At 39.4% G+C, this 19,624-nt stretch overlaps 1 protein-coding gene across 1 annotated transcript in view; it reads right to left on the reverse strand.

Annotated features, from left to right (window-relative positions):
• tmem104 (transmembrane protein 104) overlaps nt 1-19,624 on the reverse strand; it is a 96,140-nt gene that overhangs the window by 29,662 nt on the left and 46,854 nt on the right. The window contains exon 9 of the mRNA XM_042342462.1: nt 12,239-12,332. Within this exon, the coding sequence (XP_042198396.1) occupies nt 12,239-12,332 (94 nt within the window). The remainder of the gene's footprint in view (nt 1-12,238; nt 12,333-19,624) is intronic.

The following is a 19,624-nucleotide window of genomic DNA, read 5'->3' on the forward strand; positions in this document are numbered from 1 at the left end:
TTCCATGTTTCTCTTAACTTAAATATCCTTCACATACTGCTGGAGTCATAAGATCGGTCAAGATGAAGAAGGCCCTTCAGAACACCCACCTAACTAATTTCCCCCATCACTGCACCAAGCTGCTTTTGAAGTGATAGGGTAGAAGTGATTCACAAGATAAGATGTGTTTGGAGACTGAGGGACAGTGAGAGAATGGCATAATGAGCCCACCAAAATGTACGATATCTATGATTGCTAAATCCAGGTAACAGTAGTTGGTGGAACTTTGAGTCACAGCATTATAAAATGCAATCAATTGATACCTCACCAAGATCTCGTGTGAATTCTTCTTCAGTGAGCCCGTTTCCACAAATGTTGATATTAAAATAAATGAAATTAAATGCAAAATACAGAATTAAAAAGCGTTTTGTGTAAATAAATATATGATAACCATTTGTTGCAAAATGCAGCTTGCGGGGTCAGCTGTGTGCTGAAACTGCTCTTGAGTTTTGGCAAAATATAATTGAATAATTTTTCACTGCTCCAGGAAGAGGTTTTGAGCACAGAATCAATATGCCAGCATTAATGATAACAAATTACCTTTCAGCCACTGTGCTTTGACTATCACGCAGACAATACTCCATGATTGATATCATCCAACAGATGAAAATTCCAAGGTGCAGACTTTTCATAAATAATTTGCAATGACTTGGCCCCTTGATATCAACACACACAAAAAATATGAAAGAGTAAACTCACAGCTTTATCAATGTGTCAATTTAATTCCAGCTTCAATGTACCAAATGATGCCTTTCCATAGTTAACATCATATTGTCAAAATACCTTCAACAGAATCTCTTACTCCTGTATCAGGTGCCCATCTCCAAGTAGAGCTGCTGGAAAAATGAGATTTCAAAATCCAAATTCAATTTGACTGTGCACATAGCATACTCGTTCTTCAGTCTACCCTGCAGCAGTTTGAATTTGTGAATTTCTGGGAGAGACAGTTATGGACACTTAATGGAAATGGGATGAGGTCACTGTTGTATCCTTAAGGTATATATTTCAACTTATTGTCTAGACTTTCAACTCCAATTGCTCTTGACAGACAGAACCTCAGAAATGTTAACTCGTAAAAGAACTCTATTCCGATGGATAACCATAGTGTCTAAAAAGATGCACACGGGACTTAATGTGGAAATAGGCATTCATAATGACATTCCAGGCATGCTGATGGCAAGTCAGCAGTTATTTGCAGGCATGAATTTTACTATGCGACTTGGGCTATCACAATATCTTTCTTCACAGACGTTTAACCTTTCAGCACAGGATACACAGTACAATCACTAATAACTAACTAGCAGTCGTGAAATAACATTGAATCTAGCATTTCTCTTCTAAGCAGGCTGCCTGCACCTGTACTTTCAGGAAGGCTAATTTCTGCATGGAGCAATAGCTGGATGGAAAGAGTACAGAATAGATTTCCTATGATGATACCAGGGCTGACAGGTTACTATCAAGATAAACTGAATAGGTTAGGTCTTTTTTGGGGCCAGAGAAGAGACATCTAAAAGACCTAATAGGTGTTCAAAATTATCAAAGATTTTGGTAAAGTTAGCAGAAGCGATGGTTGAAAACAGATGATATAGACGCATTTAAGAGGAAGCTAGATATACCTACGAGGGAGAAGGGAAAAGAAGGGTATGGGAGGGAAGCAGTGAGTGAAGACCTATGAGGAATATGAAAACCAACGCAGACTCATTGGGTCGAATAGCCAGTTTCTGTGCTGTATTCCATTCATCACTGCATAGAACTCTGGAAGCTATCCTTCAAGACGTCTCTTATGCAAATAGAAAGCGTTCCCTTATTTTCTCGCTCTTCAAACCTCTTCTTATTAGGCTGGCGATCCTGCTCATTGCTGTCCTCTGCCTCTGATATTTGGGCAATTCACTTAAACTGCAGTGACTATCTCAAAATCTGTCCCATGTGGACATTTTCAATTGATGTCGAATGAATTAGAATCTTAGGAATGTATTGGAGCAGAATAGGCCAGTCATTACCAAATAAAAAAGACACTATTCTATATCCCATACCTCTGAAACCAAATGGACACAATGGCCTTTCCTTTTTCCATACTATAAGGTTCTTAATATTCACTAAGCAATTCGAACACCACAAGATGCTAGAGTGTAAACTCCATTAGATTAGTTACCCATTGATCGCAGAGGAATAATTCCTCACAGTAGCAGCCTGTGTCATAAGTGACCGTTCCAACCTTTTTTTTTCTGCCTCGATAATTCTCTGACAGGCTACCAAGCATGTAGAATTTTAAGTACATTTTGCTCATTGATATTATTTCAAGAAGTCATTACAATACTCCAAGGACGGCAGATATTTTGGATGGGATATTAACTAAATGTAACTGGGTTGCTCTACATACATAAGCTAAAATTGCTTCTACTCATTTTATCATTCACCAGCATTAGAAAAATGTATGCATAAACTTGAAAAAGTTACAGATGAAAATAAGACACCAATGATACGACCTCTGTCCAATAAAGAAAAAAGTGATGCAAAGTGCAGAATCCTTATCTCACCTTCAAGACTGAGATGGATAGATTTGTTGGTACGGGTATGAAGTCCTGTATCTTAGTGGTTAGAGCACTCGCCTCGCAAGCGAGAAGATCTGGGTTCGATTCCTAATAATAATAATCCTTGCATTTGATAGAGGGCTTTTCAGGTCTACGAGGCATCTCAAAGCGCTTCACAGAATATACTGTAAAGTGAATTGACTATATTTGTGGGCAAAACATGGCAGCCAATTGCGCACAGCAGTGTCCCACAAACAGTCGTGGATTGAGTGACCAAATTATTATTGTTTTTTTGAGGGATTATTATCCACGGAAAAGCAATCCGCTAATCCACTAACAACCGGGTTCCTACTTACTGCTAAGTAAACAGGCATGTGGAGTAAGGAAACTTGCCCAACCTTTCGCCCTGCCGGGAATCAAACACAGGTCTCTAGCTTGCGAGGCAAGTGCTCTAACCACTGAGCTACAGGACTACGTTCCTACTCCAGCAGCAACTGAACTGCTTCGATACCAAAACTGAAGGAGTGACATCCCCCATTTTAAGAGTTATAGTTCTGTATATCTCGCTAACTATAGACAGGCACTATTTTTCTATTGAGAACGTAAGCAGCTCACTTCTTGCTGTTGTTCCCGATACAGAAACAAGGTACAAAAGGCCAAGCAATGCTTCCCGACCCAACAGTCTGATTCTGATTGAAAAAGCCTCACTACAGTACACAGAAATGCAAATCGCACTAATATCTCTTATCTTATATCAGGATAAGAAATACTTTTTCCCCTTAAAGATTAGTAATAATAGAAAATGCGTTGAAAATTTTTTTAGAAAAATAATCACACTGCTCAAAGGTTAATGAAAATTTCACCGTAATTTAGCTTGAGTGAAAGTGATAATTTCATTGCCTCTTTCACATTCACCTGCAGCCACAGTACACTGCAGCAGCTACTGCGCGGCTATGAATAATTTTAATGTGGTTCTTGTCCACTTAACTCAAGGACATTATGCTGGAGTTATCGAGGAAACAAAGAACTGAGACAACTTATTCATAACGACACTGTAAAAATATGCAGATTGTATTTTTCCAAATGCATTTATGTGCCCAAAAGTGAACAAACTATTCTGATACACGAATATATTTCATACCCAGAGATAACAGCAGATATTCAATCATTCTTGCTTTGAATGGCACCTTTTACCAGAAAAAAAGTTTCAGCTTTTATCTAAATTTTGAAAAATCAGAAGCAGAATACAAGGAATTGTTAAATATTCTTTATAAACGCACAGGTTCCCAATTAGAATCCAAGATTTGAAAAGGCACAAAGCCCTGAACGGAATTTTAAAGAAGTATTTCATTTAATCTCTGGAGGACAAATTAACCAGCAGAAGCCGGGCTGGATTGCTGAATTGTGCAGCAGGCCTTAATGTTGTGTGACCTTAAAACCACATTGGATTACAACCACAGATAAAGTATATTTTTTCTCTGAGTCAACATCAACCACCGCATAAATTAACATCACCCAATAGAGTCAAAAACAGTATACCGTACTTAGCTAGTTAGGTGCTTCCTCCTCCCACCACCCCACCCCCAATGTAATTTATTTGAGGAGGCAGCACAGCAACCTTAAATCTAATAGTGATAAACATACACAAAGTTACACAGCTCCAGGCAACTTGAGCCAAAGAAAAGTTGTAAATTTCTGGCTGATTCAGACGAGTGAGCCGTTACTCTGCTGTAGGAATCTGTAATGTTATCACTCTACGAGACTCAGAAGCACAGATACAATTTTGGAATTACATCGGGAAAGAGAGGGCAGGGATAAGACTTGTCATGCTTGACATACAGCAGCTGTCCGTAAGCTTATATACTTGCTAACTATGCTCAGAAATTGTTCCAGAGTTGGTCGTGCTGCTGTCTATTGGAAACGGTTGATGTGTGAGCTAGATTGCTGTGAAGTTCGGTGTCCTTGGAACCAATGGTTTTGAAGAATTCTGCCCATCCAGCAAGAGGGACGTGGGTTAGACTTATTCAAGCTTAAAATGAGATGTGCATAAAAGGATAGTGGTTGTGGCTACTAGCAGATTTGACAACTGGTTTAGAAACAATAAAATATTTCCAACTGGAGACCAACTGCAAAAACCTAGTTCTGATGAAAGGAGAAAGAGCTCAGCATTGGTCTGCAGTTGTGCTGCCATTTTAATACTAACCTTTGCATTTGATATTGTGCCTATAACGTCGAGAGCATCACAAAATTGTTTCTCAAAGTATCTGTAAAGTGTAGCAATTATTTGTTGGTAAACACAGCAGCCAATTTGTGCACAGCAAAGTCCCACAAACAGCATGAAGCAAATGCCAACTTTACCTGGAGGATTGCTGGACAGATAATCAGGAGAAACTCCCTTCTCTTTTTGACTCATGACGTGGGATTAACATCCACACTGAACAGACAGATGGGAGCTCGGTTTAAAATCTCATCCAACAGGCAACCCCCATCATTGCACTGGATTGTCAGTTTAGAGTACGAGCTCAAAGGCCTAATGTGGGTTTATGAAATCAAAATCTTCTAACTCAGAGGTGAGAGGGTTACCAACTGAGCGAGGCTGACATTTAGGGAAATGAGTTGAAGGAAGTCAAAAGACAACTACTGTACAGCATAAACAAAAGTATGAAAAAGATGAAATGGGGTTGAAAATGGGCTCACTCAGGAAAAGCTCTGGGCATATGCAGCCCATGTACATCTTGATAAGTTACAATTTATAGAATCAAAGAATATTACAGCACAGAAGGAGGCCATTCGGCCATTGTGCCTGCGCTGGCTCTTTGGAAGAGCTACCCAATCAGTCTCACTCCCCACTCTTTCCACAAACCCCTGCAAAATTTCCCTTTTCAAGTACCCATCTAATTCCCTTTTGAAAATTGTTATTGAATCTGTTCCCACCACCCTTACAGGCAGTGCATTCCAGACTGTACAACTCTCTGTATAAAAATATTTCTCCTTATCTCCCTCTCTGAGTCTTTAGTCAATCATCTTAAATCTATGTCTCCTGGTTACTGATCCACCTGCCTGTGGAAACAGTTTCCCCCTATCTACTCTACCCAAACCGCTCATAATTTTGAACACAATTTATGTTAACAAGAGATTTTGTTTGCAGCTCTAATGTGACATATTTCTAATGCTTGTAGGCAATAAACAAATGATCTATTTTATAACTGGTAGAAGAAAAAACTCTGTTGCTGCATTAAAGTTCTGTTTAATGGATCCAGATCATTAAAATTCAGGATAATCAAGATAAATCAGCCAAGCAGTATAAAATTAGTTGACTTTATTAGGACTAAATCAAGTACATTTCTGACAAATTTAGGAGTATTCTACATGATCCAAATTGGCTTTGAAATTTGTTCTCCATGTTTTTACTGATTCATCTTGATGATCCCAAGTTTTCATTAGCAAGAGACATTGAACAGATGACATGTTAATGTGGAACTGGGCTGCATTAGGCACCTTAATTTTTTTTATCAATAACAATGCACTTCTGTGATATGGAAATTGCCCTTTGTTGTTTTGCCTCCAAATTGATTAAGGAAAGGTCACATTGTGAAACGTGGCCAATTAGCATCGATTATCCAACCAATCCAAGTACAATATCTGATGTACTAAATTTTTTTTTGCACTATATTATATTTATTTTGCACTAACCCTTCTATTGTATAGAATTGTTGATGTGCAAATTAGCAGTTTCCATCCCATTCAGGTTCCAATGCACAGACATACATCATTGTTAATATTTCCCCTTGATAGTCATGGATATGTTGATGCCCAATTTCCTTTGCATAATGTTTGGATTAGTTTAGATTGATTGAAAGATTAAACTGCTGTAGTGCAAAACTTGACAACATATTTTCAGAGAATCTAAATCCTAATCCTAGAACAATATTTCTTGAACAACTAATTGTGTATTTACCAGGTTTTTAAACTTCTATTTTTAGGAAAAAATCATGATTGAAAACATAGTATACATTCTGGAGCTCCTTAGAAGAAGTGGGTTTAAATGTTCAGAGAAAAAAAGACGTATCTAAATCTCTCCTTATTTCGCCCTTTTGGGTTCTAGTAAAATTACCCAGAACGAGCAAGACAGTTTTTATAATAATATAATAATCCTTGCATGCAAGTCTTCCAGACGTCTCAAAGGGCTTCACAGACTATACTGTAAAATGGAGTGACTGTATATTTTGTGGGCGAAACGCGGCAGCTAATTGTGACAGCAGTGTCCCACAAAGAGTCATAGATTGAGTGACCAAATTATTATTAATTTAGTCAACTTTGCTCGGTTATCAATGAACAGGAGTTGCTCGGGTTAGGATTACCAGTCTATTTGTCAGCTCTTCTCATTGGGAAATGGCTACCCCAATCAACAGATAAGATCTGGGTCTGTGTGTAATACAAGCAAAGTCTCTTTGTATTATCTGTGTTCAATGCAAGATGTTATCCAGCCAGTTCGAGGACTTTGAAGTATGGTACTCTGACATCAAACACACAATATAAATGCAAGTTGTTGGTGGGGGAAATCATTATTTTGACAAAATTCATGCACCAACAAAACTGAGCACCAGAGGATTTCAACTTGAAGGATATCGTGTGGATTTTTACTTTAATGTACCCTTAAAGATTAAGGTTCGATGGTAACTGACAGGAAATTGAAAAGTAAGAGATGTGAACACATTGAGCTTTTAGCTATTATGCTTTTGCTCAAAATGTTTGCGCTGTACTTTCGAACAGAAATGTAGTTTTACCAAAAACGCAAATCACAGCAACCCTGTAAACAGAGCAATTGCAAAGTCAATAAATGCAAGGTTTCATTATTAAAGTGATTTATTTTATATTCATTTTACAGCCCTTTCTTGAGATATTCTGTGGCCAACCATCAAATCTAATAACGATCTATAAATAAGAGTAATGATGAGTCATTGTGATCCATAAAAAGTCAGAGTCCTTGCCAGGAAAGGTATCAAACAAATGTTGCGACTGTGCAGTTTCATTTATTATTTCAGAAATAATCAGACTATCAAGCCAACTGAAGACACTGGCTGAAGAAAAAGTTTTAGATGGCACAGGTATGATAAACTGCATCAAAATCCAAGTCTCCACTGTTAGTACTGTATTTCACACAACTCTCAATGTACTCTGGCTCAATACATTCAGGGGCAGCCAGTTTTCAATCACAGTGATGGCTTTTGAGGTAACCCACAGCACAAGTTTAACTCCTGCTAGCATGGTCAGAGATTTGGAACAAAATACCTTTATTCAAGAAAAACAACTGGCAATTTTGTGAAGACATCTGGTTTCAGTAGAGAATGAACAAAAAAAATGATACCTTTAAGTACCCGCAATGTTAAACAATCTAGTCATTTTAAAGCTGCATCAAGTAAGTTTGCAGGAATCTCAAGCCAATACATGTGGAAACGCAACACAAAACTATCCATAATATGGTTCTAATTGACATCAGACCTAATCTAAACCCATAATCATATTCCTGTCCTGGAGGTACGCTAACTACACGAGCACATAGGTCAGTAATATTACAAAGATAGGTTTATCTACATTTATGAATATAAAGTGAACACTAAGAACTGGAGTGCTTAATTTCAAAATTAATGTAAATTATGGTAATGTTGAATCTATAGCAAATATACGATTAAAGTTCTCAAACTTTAATCTGATTCTGACAAGTGACTGTACCTTGTGACTGACCACATGAAACCAACTCAAATCCTCCAAATAGATACACATGCATTATCATAATCTATTAAACTCAAAGTTTCTATGCAAATATTTTGAATTAAATTACCACTAAAAACTTTTCTGAATAATACCTCAACCCGTCAAATATTCAAGGACAAAGAATGACAGTGTAACTTGGAAATTGCTGGATCCTACAGACCTGTCTGGTAAGGAAAAAGGTTACCAATGCATAATAAGTGATCTGAAGCTGTGTCTTTAGCTAACACTATATGGCATTGCTGTCAAACTGTGATAGCTCATCATACCATAGCGTTTGGTCTTTCACAGGAGAGTGAATTATTTAATTAGAAAAATCAGACACAATCAAAATGATTACTTTTGTACATAAAGGTTGTACTTTATAGCGCATTGAGAAACACAGCTCTATTACAATATGTTAACAATTTCCATGCGTTTCAAATGAAAAATTACTAATTGACTTGCTACATAACGGATGTAGAATTTTAATTTAAAAAAACGGTGAAAAGAAAAGCTGCTCTGAACAAAAAGACATAATACACCAAGTGCCACTTCATTAAATGTCAGTGACAGAGGAGAGATATCCCAGAGAGACCCTTATAGGTTTGTGGCTGGGAAACAATTGGCTGTAGTTGTCACTGAGCTGAGAAAGTGGTCAAAACAAATCAGCCTGGAAAATTCTGAAACTTAATCCCTCTTCTACACCCGAAGACACAGGTAGAGAAATAAAATGCTGGTTTACTCAAGCATTCCATTTTTTTTTTGCACACAGTCAATTCTCCATCACGGTCATTGCTGGTGGTTAGTTTCTGCAGAAGTGAATATCAAAAAATAAACTGGTCCCAATGGTTCTTATGGCAAGAATGTTTACCATTTCCATTTTAAAAAAAGGCAACGGTCTCGTTGTCCGGTAGAAATTGGGGTGAGATTGCACTGTGGTTTGCCTACAAATAATAACAAGATTATATTTGTATAGCGCCTTTCACATCAGGAGAACGTCCCAAGGCAATTAATCCTTGCATTTGATATTGTGCCTTATCACGTCTTTGAGACGTGTCAAATCGCTTCACAGAATGTACTGTAAAGTGAATTGACTGTTGACTGTATATTTTGTGGGCGATACATAAAATACAGTTAACTACTTAATAGCAAACCCTGTGCAGCTCTTTGGGACATCCTTTTGTCATGAAAGGCGCTATACCAAAACACAAGGATTGTTATCTTTGATTTTCTGGGATTGGTGAGATTTCTCACTTTGCACAACTTCAATTCTTATACAGAGAACCATTAATTCTAAACCTATTTGTATCCGATAACTTGTCCCCAGTCTTGTGTCTTACAGATAACTGTCCAAGTGCACCCCATCATCGGACAAGAATAGTTCAGCCTAAATCACTGAATGGCAATAATGAATAACAGTACCAATGGCTCAAGACATTTGGGCTACTCTACAAATTAGAACTTGACTAGTTTTCTCTCTAGCACTTGGGAGGAATGTATCTCTTCCTGTGCATCAAAAAAACATTGGTCACTCAATCCACAACTGTTTGTGGGACACTGCTGTGTTCAATTGGTGGCTGTGTTTTGCCCACAAAATATTAAGTCAATTCACTTTACAGTATATTCCGTGATAAGGCACTATATCAAATGCAAGGATTATTATTATTATCATTGCTGCTAGAGTAGAACAAGCTCTAAGCACAAGGTGAAATGAAGCTTGCGTTTTCTTCTGGAACTTGAGATATTTGAAAATAAGACTAGACAAATGGACTGCAATGTTCTTTGTCTAGTCATACGTAATCCCATGTGACGCATAAAACTCCTGCTACTCAAATATTCAGGCCTAATCAGGTTACTAATAGTTTAAAGGTGTATCAAAGGATCTGGGCAACCAGACACTAGACACAAGTATAAACAGCAATACATCAATTCTGTTTCCTCCATTGTATAGAAATTCTGAGCCAAGCATAAGAACTAATGGTAAATTATGAGATGAATGAATAGTGAGTTTATTGTAATGTTTTCTGAATAAGCTACATCAAAGTATAATTCTCCTTCTGAGGGTAACATTCCCTGTGCAGGCACAGATCAATCCTGGTGTTCAACAGTTCTGGACTGCAGTTTTGGACAGTTTCCAACGTTACTTCCTCGCACTGAAGCAGTGGAATGACATATGTTCATGCACCACCTTTCTGCGTCAAACAGGTAGGAGGTAGATTACATCAGGAACTCGAGATCTAGTTATCATTTTTGCCGTGAGGGACAGGACCAAATGGAGTTTAGAAGAGTGAGGGGGGAGGGAGGAAATGATCAGAAAGCAAGTCATCTCTGGCCATCTTTTGTCACATGCATTATTCCCCCACATTTATTACAATTCAAATAACAGATTGAAATTACAGTTGATTTTAGCACCCTGAAAAATGACATTACCAGTTAATCAGAAACTTCCAGTGGTATGGAAAATGAAATCATATCCCATTCCAGAACACCCACCACAGAGTTCACCCCGAAAAATAGTCAATATAGAAAGTGACTACTGATTCACTTTAATTTCAGCAAATTAAATAATCTTTAGAGATGTTACGATCCAACCATTAATGACTATATAATTAAGATAATATGAATAATAATAAACCTTGCATTTGATATAGCTTCTTATTACACTTCAAGACATCTCAAAGCGCTTCACAGCTTATACTGCAAAGTGAATTGACTGTATATTTTGTGGGTGAAACGCGGCAGCCAACGCTGCATACAGCAGCGTCCCACAAACAGTCGAAGATTGACTGATCAATTTATTTTTATTTTTTGAAGGAATTATTATACCCGGAAAAGCGATCCCCAATTGACTAACAACCGGATTCCGACTTACTGCTAGGTGAACAGAGTTGTATAGAGTAAGAAAACTTGCCCAACGTTTTGCCCTGCCGGGAATCGAACCCACGTCTCTCGCTTGCAAAGCGAGTGCTCTAAGCACTGAGCTACAGGACTCCACTTGAAGCATAAGTAATGCTCAGGTGGCCATTTCCCACAATGACAAGGTACGAAGATTTCACAACACAACAGGGAGTTCACACATATAGTAATCCCCATAATAACCTGCTAAATCTTCCATTTGATCATTCAATATAGCAGAAGACTTGTACAGTTTAGCTGCTGGGGAATCACAACCTGTCTATCTGCTGGATGTTTGTCACACAAACCATTCCCGAGAATTGTTTCCTTAAGCTATGTTTAAATTGTTAGATATTAGAAACCCATTGTCAGGTGATTGAGCCAGGTTATTTTCAGCTAAATTATGAGAATTTCCAGACAGTTCCATCAGTCTTTAAATCAGCTTCCACCTGAGCTCAGGTGCCCAGCTTGCAGTGTTAAACATTTTGAGACTTCCTCCCGATGTGAAATGTGCTGCCTAAATGTATTTAACACAGTATCCTGCTATAGATTTAGTTCATAGTATGTCAACCCTCTGCCAATTCCTTGTGGTATAAATGAACGTAGTGTCAGTGTCTGGGACCTCATTCTGCTAACTATGTTTATTTTCTGTTACACCCAGCCAACTCATTTATCCTCTTATACAGAGTAGTCACAAAAGGGGATGAATTTAAAATACACATTATTTAAACTAAAATGGATATCGACTCTGTACATTTAGGATGATCATGCATTTCTGCAACAGATAGCTCATCAGTATGACTGTCCATTGAAAAGCTTCAATCCAAGATGTAGAACCTCAGCATAGGCCACAAAGAACAGAAGCCTCCTGTCAAGTCCGAAGTCGGTTACTTATTGAGCATATTCTATAATACAAAACAGCTAAATCTTGTCTTGGATGTGCTATTGCAACCCTTAAGGAATAGAAGCTGTAATTATGGTTCAAAGTTAGAAGTTTTTTTTTAAAAGAAAAGTCTTACCTATCCATCTCATTAATGAAGTGACGATTTGGAGGTATTTGGTCTTCTGCACGTTAAAGAAAGTAAAAGGTCCCAGAAGCAGCGAGAATGCGGTCTGCAAAAGAAAGATTTGAATGAAAGAAACAGTGTGTTCATATTTCAGCTCAACAATCGGGTGGGAACAAGGGAGCAAATTGCAAATCACTGCTCTACTGTGCATTCCTGTTCATTTCAGTTTGGTTTATTACACAGAAAGCAATCTTCACAAAACCAACACAATTAAAACCTACTAATTAGTAACAGAGAAACATGCAATAATTTGCACCAGAAACAAAACAAAGACCAACAAAGGCCAATCGAAAATTTAATGGGAGCAATATTTCAAAGCATAATTTCTAGCAATGACATCACGTACAACATGAGGCCACTGCTGAGCACACAGAGAATGATATTCAACAACTGAACCTTCATCAACCTGAATACAGTGAGTAGACTACTATAAACCACCTTTATATAAAAAAACTCTGCATTTATATAGAACCTTTCATGTCTGGAAGACATGTCAAACGCTTCACAGAGCTGACTGAGAGCCTCGTTGGGAGTGAGGGGAGCTGAGGAAGGCAACAACAACCTCCATTTGTATAGAGCCTTTCATGTTGGGAGGAAGTTCTGAGGCGCTGGAAAATCAGGAGGAATGGTAACCAAAAGTGCGGTCAAAACGAAAAAACGGGTTTTAAGGTGCGGAGGGAGGGAGATGGAAAGTTCTGTGTAGAGAGCTGGGAGTGGGCAAGTAGGTCGTACAAATATTCTAGGCCGGATGTGATGAAGCTGCAAATAATAATCTTAGCAGCCCAAGCGCAAAAGGTAGTGGCAAAGTGGGCAATGTTGGAGGACAGTTCGAGATTAGTTTAGGTACAGAGAATTAGTTAAAAACACAGAAAGCTCAACGGGCAAAATGTTTTCACTGCACATAATGGAAATGGAGTTGATTTTGGCACCAAGTTCCGTCAACCGTAATGACCTACCCACACAATATACCTTCACTCTGAAGGTCGCTTCTGTCTAAGTAATTCAAGATTTTTAGTAGAAACTGAAGAGTAAAACAAGACTTGAAAGCTATATTCAGTGCTTCACTTTTACAAGCAGGAAGTAGACAATGTTGATTTTAATTACTCTGCTCTGGAAGAGTCAAGCACCATCTCCAACAGGACAATAATTACAACCTTGGCAAAGCAGGTGGATTTAGATTTACTGTGCAAGTCGTACATAATGATGCCAATTCTGAATATTCAGTGTGTTGAGAACAACTACTTAAGTGTAAGAGGTGTGTCCAGGTGGAATCATTCAAGTACAGAATGACTGAACGCGAATAAATGAAAACAACAACAAGATTGCATTTATAGAGCGCCATTCACGTCGGGAAGACGTCCCAAGGCGCTGGACAGTTGGGTCGGGACCCGAGCAGTGGGGGGAAATGGTCGGGGGAGGGAAGGGAGGGAGCGAGGAGGCGGTAGAGAGTCGAGAGGGGAGCTGAAGGCACGGTTGAAGAGAAAGGTCTTGAGACCGGCCTTGAAGGAGGAAAGGGAGGAAGCGGTGAAGGCACTGGGGGATGGAGTTCCAGAGCCTCGGGGCTGAGAGGCTGAAGGCCCGGCCACCGATGGTAGGGTGGTTGGGGCGGGGGATGTGGAGCAGACCGGAGCCAGAGGAACGGAGGGTATGGGCAGGTACGTGGGGGGATAGTAGGTTGGAGAGGTAGGAGGGAGCAAGGCCGTGAATGGCCTTGTAGGTGAGGATGAGGATCTTGAATTCGATCCTCTGGGGGATGGGGAGCCAGTGGAGGCGAGCGAGGGTGGGAGTGATGTGGTCCCGAAGCCTGGTGCGGGACAGTACACGAGCTGCAGAGTTCTGAATGACCTGCAGCTTGTGGAGGGAGGTGCCGGGAAGGCCGGCGAGGAGAGAGTTCCCATAGTCCAGCCTTGAGGTGACAAAGGTGAAAAGACTCTGCATGATAATGAAATATAAATCATTTCAAGCGCCCTCTGGGGGGGTGAGTTTGCCAGAGAAGGATAGGAATGACAGCCAGACTCAAGAGCAAACAGGTAAATGATCAGGTATCAGTACAAGTTGCATTTATATAGTACCTTCCAGAGAGTAAAATCTTGGCAGATTCAGAAAAACAGATTTGGTCAGAAATACAGTAGGTAAGGAGAGACTAAACTCATCAGTCAGGAAACCACTGAGGCAATAACATTAACTAACAGGTATATGCTGTCAGAGGCATATTGTCAGAGGGGAATAAAAGACTGAAAGGAAGGTTGGGGGAAGTTGGCACCAGAATGCCCAACATCACCAAGGAGAAGGAAGAGCAAAAACAATGGCAGGGACTTGTTAGCAACGATGATCTGGGGCACAGATAATAATAATAATCCTTGCATTTGATATAGCGCCTTATCTTCGAGAAGGTCTCTAAGCACTTCACAGCATATACGGCAGGTTTGTAAATATAACTTGGAATCCATTAAAGGCAAGTTGCCTCTTGAATGCCAGGGTGAGGAATATAATGACACACATTGATAAAATGGTAATTGGAGAGTCAGTGGTCACTGTTCGTGTGGGGAGGTTGTAGTACCTGGCCTATGGAGTAGTATGTGCCTGGATGAGTTGAACGGTCTTCTATTCCTAATTTTGTTACATTCCCAAAACACATGAACACTAATAATTTCCTGTGAGCAATGAAGATTTTGTGCTACATTTTGTCCTTCCCTAACAACTTCAGCGAGACCAATGGATCTTTAAAATTTGCTACAGGGTTTGTTCAAAGAACCAAGTGTGTAGAGATTCAAACCAGTGAGAATTTGGAAACAGTGAAGCATTGATGAAGACCCAAGACCAACTCTCACACTTTACATCTGTGCATGTACGTTTCCGATTGTTCATATAAGGACTTGAACCAATGAATATGGATTGGGTGAATGAAGCTGGTGAATGAAGTTTGTATGTCAGCTCTCTGTGGGGTGGCTCGATGGCTGGGCACAAACTCATTCTAATATTTTATGGATGTTCATATGCAACGGCTGGCAGGAAGTGCACCATGGATCCAATGGGCTGAACAGAACGGACGCAGCTGGAATGCAACTGATCCACTTATTCTGCCTCCAAACATTTTGGCTTGAGCCCCATGCAGAGACGAAGCAGGCTTCTCTGTGCAACAGTGAAATGTTTGTGGGACACTGCTATGCGCAATTGGCTGTCGTGTTTCGCCCACAAAAATATACAGTCAATTCAGTTTACAGTATATTCTGTGAAGCGATATGAGACGTGATAAGGCATTATATCAAAAGCAAGGATTATTATTATTAGTATTGTTCAAAGTGACATCCCAATCATATCTCCCTATACAAATGATACAATAACTTGTATTTCTACAGAAATTTTCACACACAAAATACCTTTATGTACTCGTCTTATATTGTTTTCCTTGTATGCCAACAACATCGCAATATCTATGCATGCACTGCTTGTAATGGTGTTGTCATTTATGTCATTTCTGTCAAAAAACACAACCGTTAATGTCATGCCTGTTTATCTTCATGAAAGCACACTGTACCAAATTATTTTCTTTGTTACATCATGGTATTCTGCACTAAAAAATGGCATGTGTTGCACAGACTTGGCTCAGGGTTGGGGTGGGTTGGTTAAGTACCGTGCTGAATGTTTGTTGAGCTGTCTAATTTCCTTGGTTGTGAAACCCTTTTTCCCCAACTTGCTGTAGGCTGCATTCAGTAATGTACACCGTGGACAAAATTTGGCTGTTTTACAAACCCAGTACAAAGAAAAAAACAACAGGCCATGTCCCTCATAATGTTCAGCTGCCAGACTCTTTGGAGATGTAATGGACAAAAATTAATAAATTTTCTGCCGTCTTTTTTTCCATCAAAAGATTATTTCAAAAAATTTGAGAAACTATTTAAGCTGCATTAAATAAGCTCCACTATTTCTCAACTTTTGTTTAGAAACATAAAAAGACCTCCCTGTTGCAAGAAAACTACAAATTTAAATCTCATGGAGTTAGCTTAGAACATGAATATGTAATAAGCGATGCATTTCGTCCTAGAATTTTGAATGAGAACATTTCATTTTAATAACCCAGTAGCCTTCATTTTTGTCAAATGCTGAAAATAAACCCTAGAAGTAAATATTTAAAGGTGGGAAAAGCTTTTCCTTCTGGAACTTGAAGAAATATTCTCAATTGTAATTTTGACCTGCTAAAGTGACAACCAGAAATTACTTTTTTGTAGAAAACCACATAACCAGAAAATGACTAACTTTACATGCAGGTTTGTTATTTTCTGTGCTGTATAATAGTGTGCAATGCCCAGTAACTACATGCAAAACAGAGCAGGTAAACATTAGGTAAATCAACTTTGGATGTGAAATAATAATAATAATGAAACTACCTTCCATCACCAAAGCCATTTTTCCACAGTTGTTGAGTATCTTGTTCTCAAATTTGAGATGCTAATTCTTTGACACCAATCACACAATGGGTGGAAGTTTGTAGGATGCCATAATCACCGGCGATAGATAATTCACATCACATAGTGCAAATTTCCAGCAAAATGTGCCCATTACCGGCATAATACAGAACTTTCAGAAGCATTCAGGGAAATCAAATAAAAACATCCACAGAAAATAATCAAATGAATGCAAATGAGTGCAAACAAACAAAAACGACTTGTATCAAAGGGTGCCTTCTATGCAGCATCGCATCTAGATTGTAATCACTCTTTCCCATGTGGATTACGTTCAAAGTCTTAGGGAATAAAGGGGTAAACTAGATGAGACCTTGGTATCCATCCACTTGCATTTGCTCAACATTCCCTATTCTCATACCAAAATGCCAGACTAGACTCAATACCCCTGTGAGTGTAACCTTGTCAGTAGCTGACTTCTTGGCAGGTCCTGCTATACTCATAAATATAGTCACCGACTTTTACACAGTTGGCACAAGATAAATGCTTTAGCAATGCACCACAGGTAATAGGAGCTCTCACTGGTCCTATCTTGCAGGCACCACTAGTCAGATTCATTTTGTGCCGGGGATGAAACATTGAAGGCTGAAAGAATAAAGAGGCTCCTTAGAGTCGTGAATTGAGGCCACCATATAAAACCTGCTTTAACAGGTGTCTGCCTGAGCTGCCCGACTCATGCATCAGATTGAAGGCTTTTTAAGCAAGGCGACAGCAGAGATATTTAGCTATTAAGAAACAGGTGTGTTTTGCAGTGTAGCAGCAGCCTGAGCCAAATGGTGAGGCAGCAGGGTTACACCACACAGGGTGCACAGAGGAATAGGCCCACGGTGAATGCACAGCCTAAAAATCCACCCATATTTCTCCAGACTTTCTCAGCTCCAGGATCCTCGAGGCAGCTGGCAGTGTCCTGATGAGTGACAGCAGTGGATTTTTGAGAATAAAAATGGATACGATTAAAAATGCCGGCTGGCTTGATAGCCACACAAGATTAACTCGTTCAGTGCAGAATATCCCTTAGACTATCAAAGCAGCTTTTCTGAACCACAGAGAGATGCTACATTTTGTACAGTGTAGGCACGTTTGATAGGAATATTTCAATAGTCAGATTTGATATCACCCAAGAGTGGTAATGAGACAACTGTGACCACAAAGGTCAAGCCAACCCAGGTTGCCTTGTGGCATGTAGGATCCTTTCCACTGTTACCTGTGCTGTTCTGGGCCAGTGCTGAAGAATATGAGGGAATAGTTTCTCTTTTTTGAAAAAAGCAGACTTGGCACTGGGCCAATCCTATTAGCATGTCATACTCAGAACAGATAATTTAACCTATAAAGCTCAGTCAGTTAAACACTGACTTTAGTTGAACAGTTCTTTCTAATACAACTTTTTATACTGCAATTTCAGAGATCAGAGGCCACCAATAATTCAAATCAAATCCTCTGCTCTGGAGACTGCCCCTAGCAAATCACGCTCTGAATACCCATGAATATTTTGATATCGGTGTAATTGTGTGAGCGTTATTTGGCACGCAGAGGTCCCCAAAAAACTAACATTTGTTGCTGTATTCTGATACATTAAACAGAAGTTTATATTCACTTGCTAGCAAGGGCGGAGGGAGGCGGGGGGAGCATGGGGTGGGGTGGTGGGAGAGAGTGGGGTGGGGAGGAGGACGGGGGAAGGTGGGGTGGGGAGGGGGACGGGGGCGGAGGGTGAAGGGGGGAAGAGCATGGGGGGGGTTTCCAGCATAGATAATTGGGAGCTGGCGTCTTAACTTGATTAATCAACTCTGCACAACCAAATGATCAAATCTGGGGCTCACCAGTCCACTCTGGTTTACTACTCATATTGGATAACCTTGCTGAGTCACGAGGGAGTCCACAGAGGATTCATCTTAACAAAAAGCTGTGCTCCAATCAATCCAGATTTATAACATACATTTAGCAGTATTTTCCAGCAGCATGCTGTATTGTAACAAAAAGAAAGCAGTAAAATAGGTCACTGCAGTGCTATTACAAACATGTGATGGAGAAGCTATATTGCTTGGAGTCCAGAGCCAAAATTGGAATTGCGATAAACAAAAATAATACTTTTAAAAAGATCAAGATTGGTCAGTCAGAGTGGGCAGTAAACAATGAAAGGTTTAGTTCTTTCAGTTGTTACATAACTCCTTAAAACTGAATTGTTGACTTGTAACCCTAAAAGTTTTAAAGTTGCTGACTTTAATGTAGAACGATACTTTTACAAAGTAAACTCAGTGATGATTTAGTAAATTCAGGGATGAATTCCACAAATACATATTTCACCATATTTCCATATTCAAGAAAGGTGACAGAACCAAACCTGACTACAAGTTCATTAGGGCCTGACTTCAATAATGAGAAAAACGGTAGCCAACTATCGCAAAGAAAATAATCTAATAAATGACAGCCAATACTGGTTCAGAAAGGTTAGATATTGATTGACCAAACCCAGAGAATTTGTTTCCATCCCAATTTGGGACATCCCAAATTGACTGTGAAAAGCCATTTGACGTAGAGTATCAGACCTTCCAAAACGATGTCTTTACAAAGTATCACTGAAAAAATACCTTCACAAACTGATCTCATTGTGGATCGAGGGCAATGATTCAAACCTGGCTGAAGGAGAAGAAGGAGGGTAATTAAGGGAGCTAAAGCAAGGCAAATAGCATCCTGAACTATATTGCCAAATCAATTAAGATCACATCACCTAATCTCACACTCTAGCTGTGCAGCACTCTGATCGGGCCACACCTAAAGTACTGTGTGCAGTTCTGGTTATCGCAACATTAGGGATCTTTCCAGGCCTCAGAGCAAAACGCAAATAATCCCCAATGTTACAGGAATGAGCTGAGTGCAA

The sequence above is a fragment of the Callorhinchus milii genome, unplaced genomic scaffold (assembly GCF_018977255.1).
Source record: "Callorhinchus milii isolate IMCB2004 unplaced genomic scaffold, IMCB_Cmil_1.0 Scaffold20, whole genome shotgun sequence".
In the NCBI taxonomy this organism is placed as follows: domain Eukaryota; kingdom Metazoa; phylum Chordata; class Chondrichthyes; order Chimaeriformes; family Callorhinchidae; genus Callorhinchus; species Callorhinchus milii.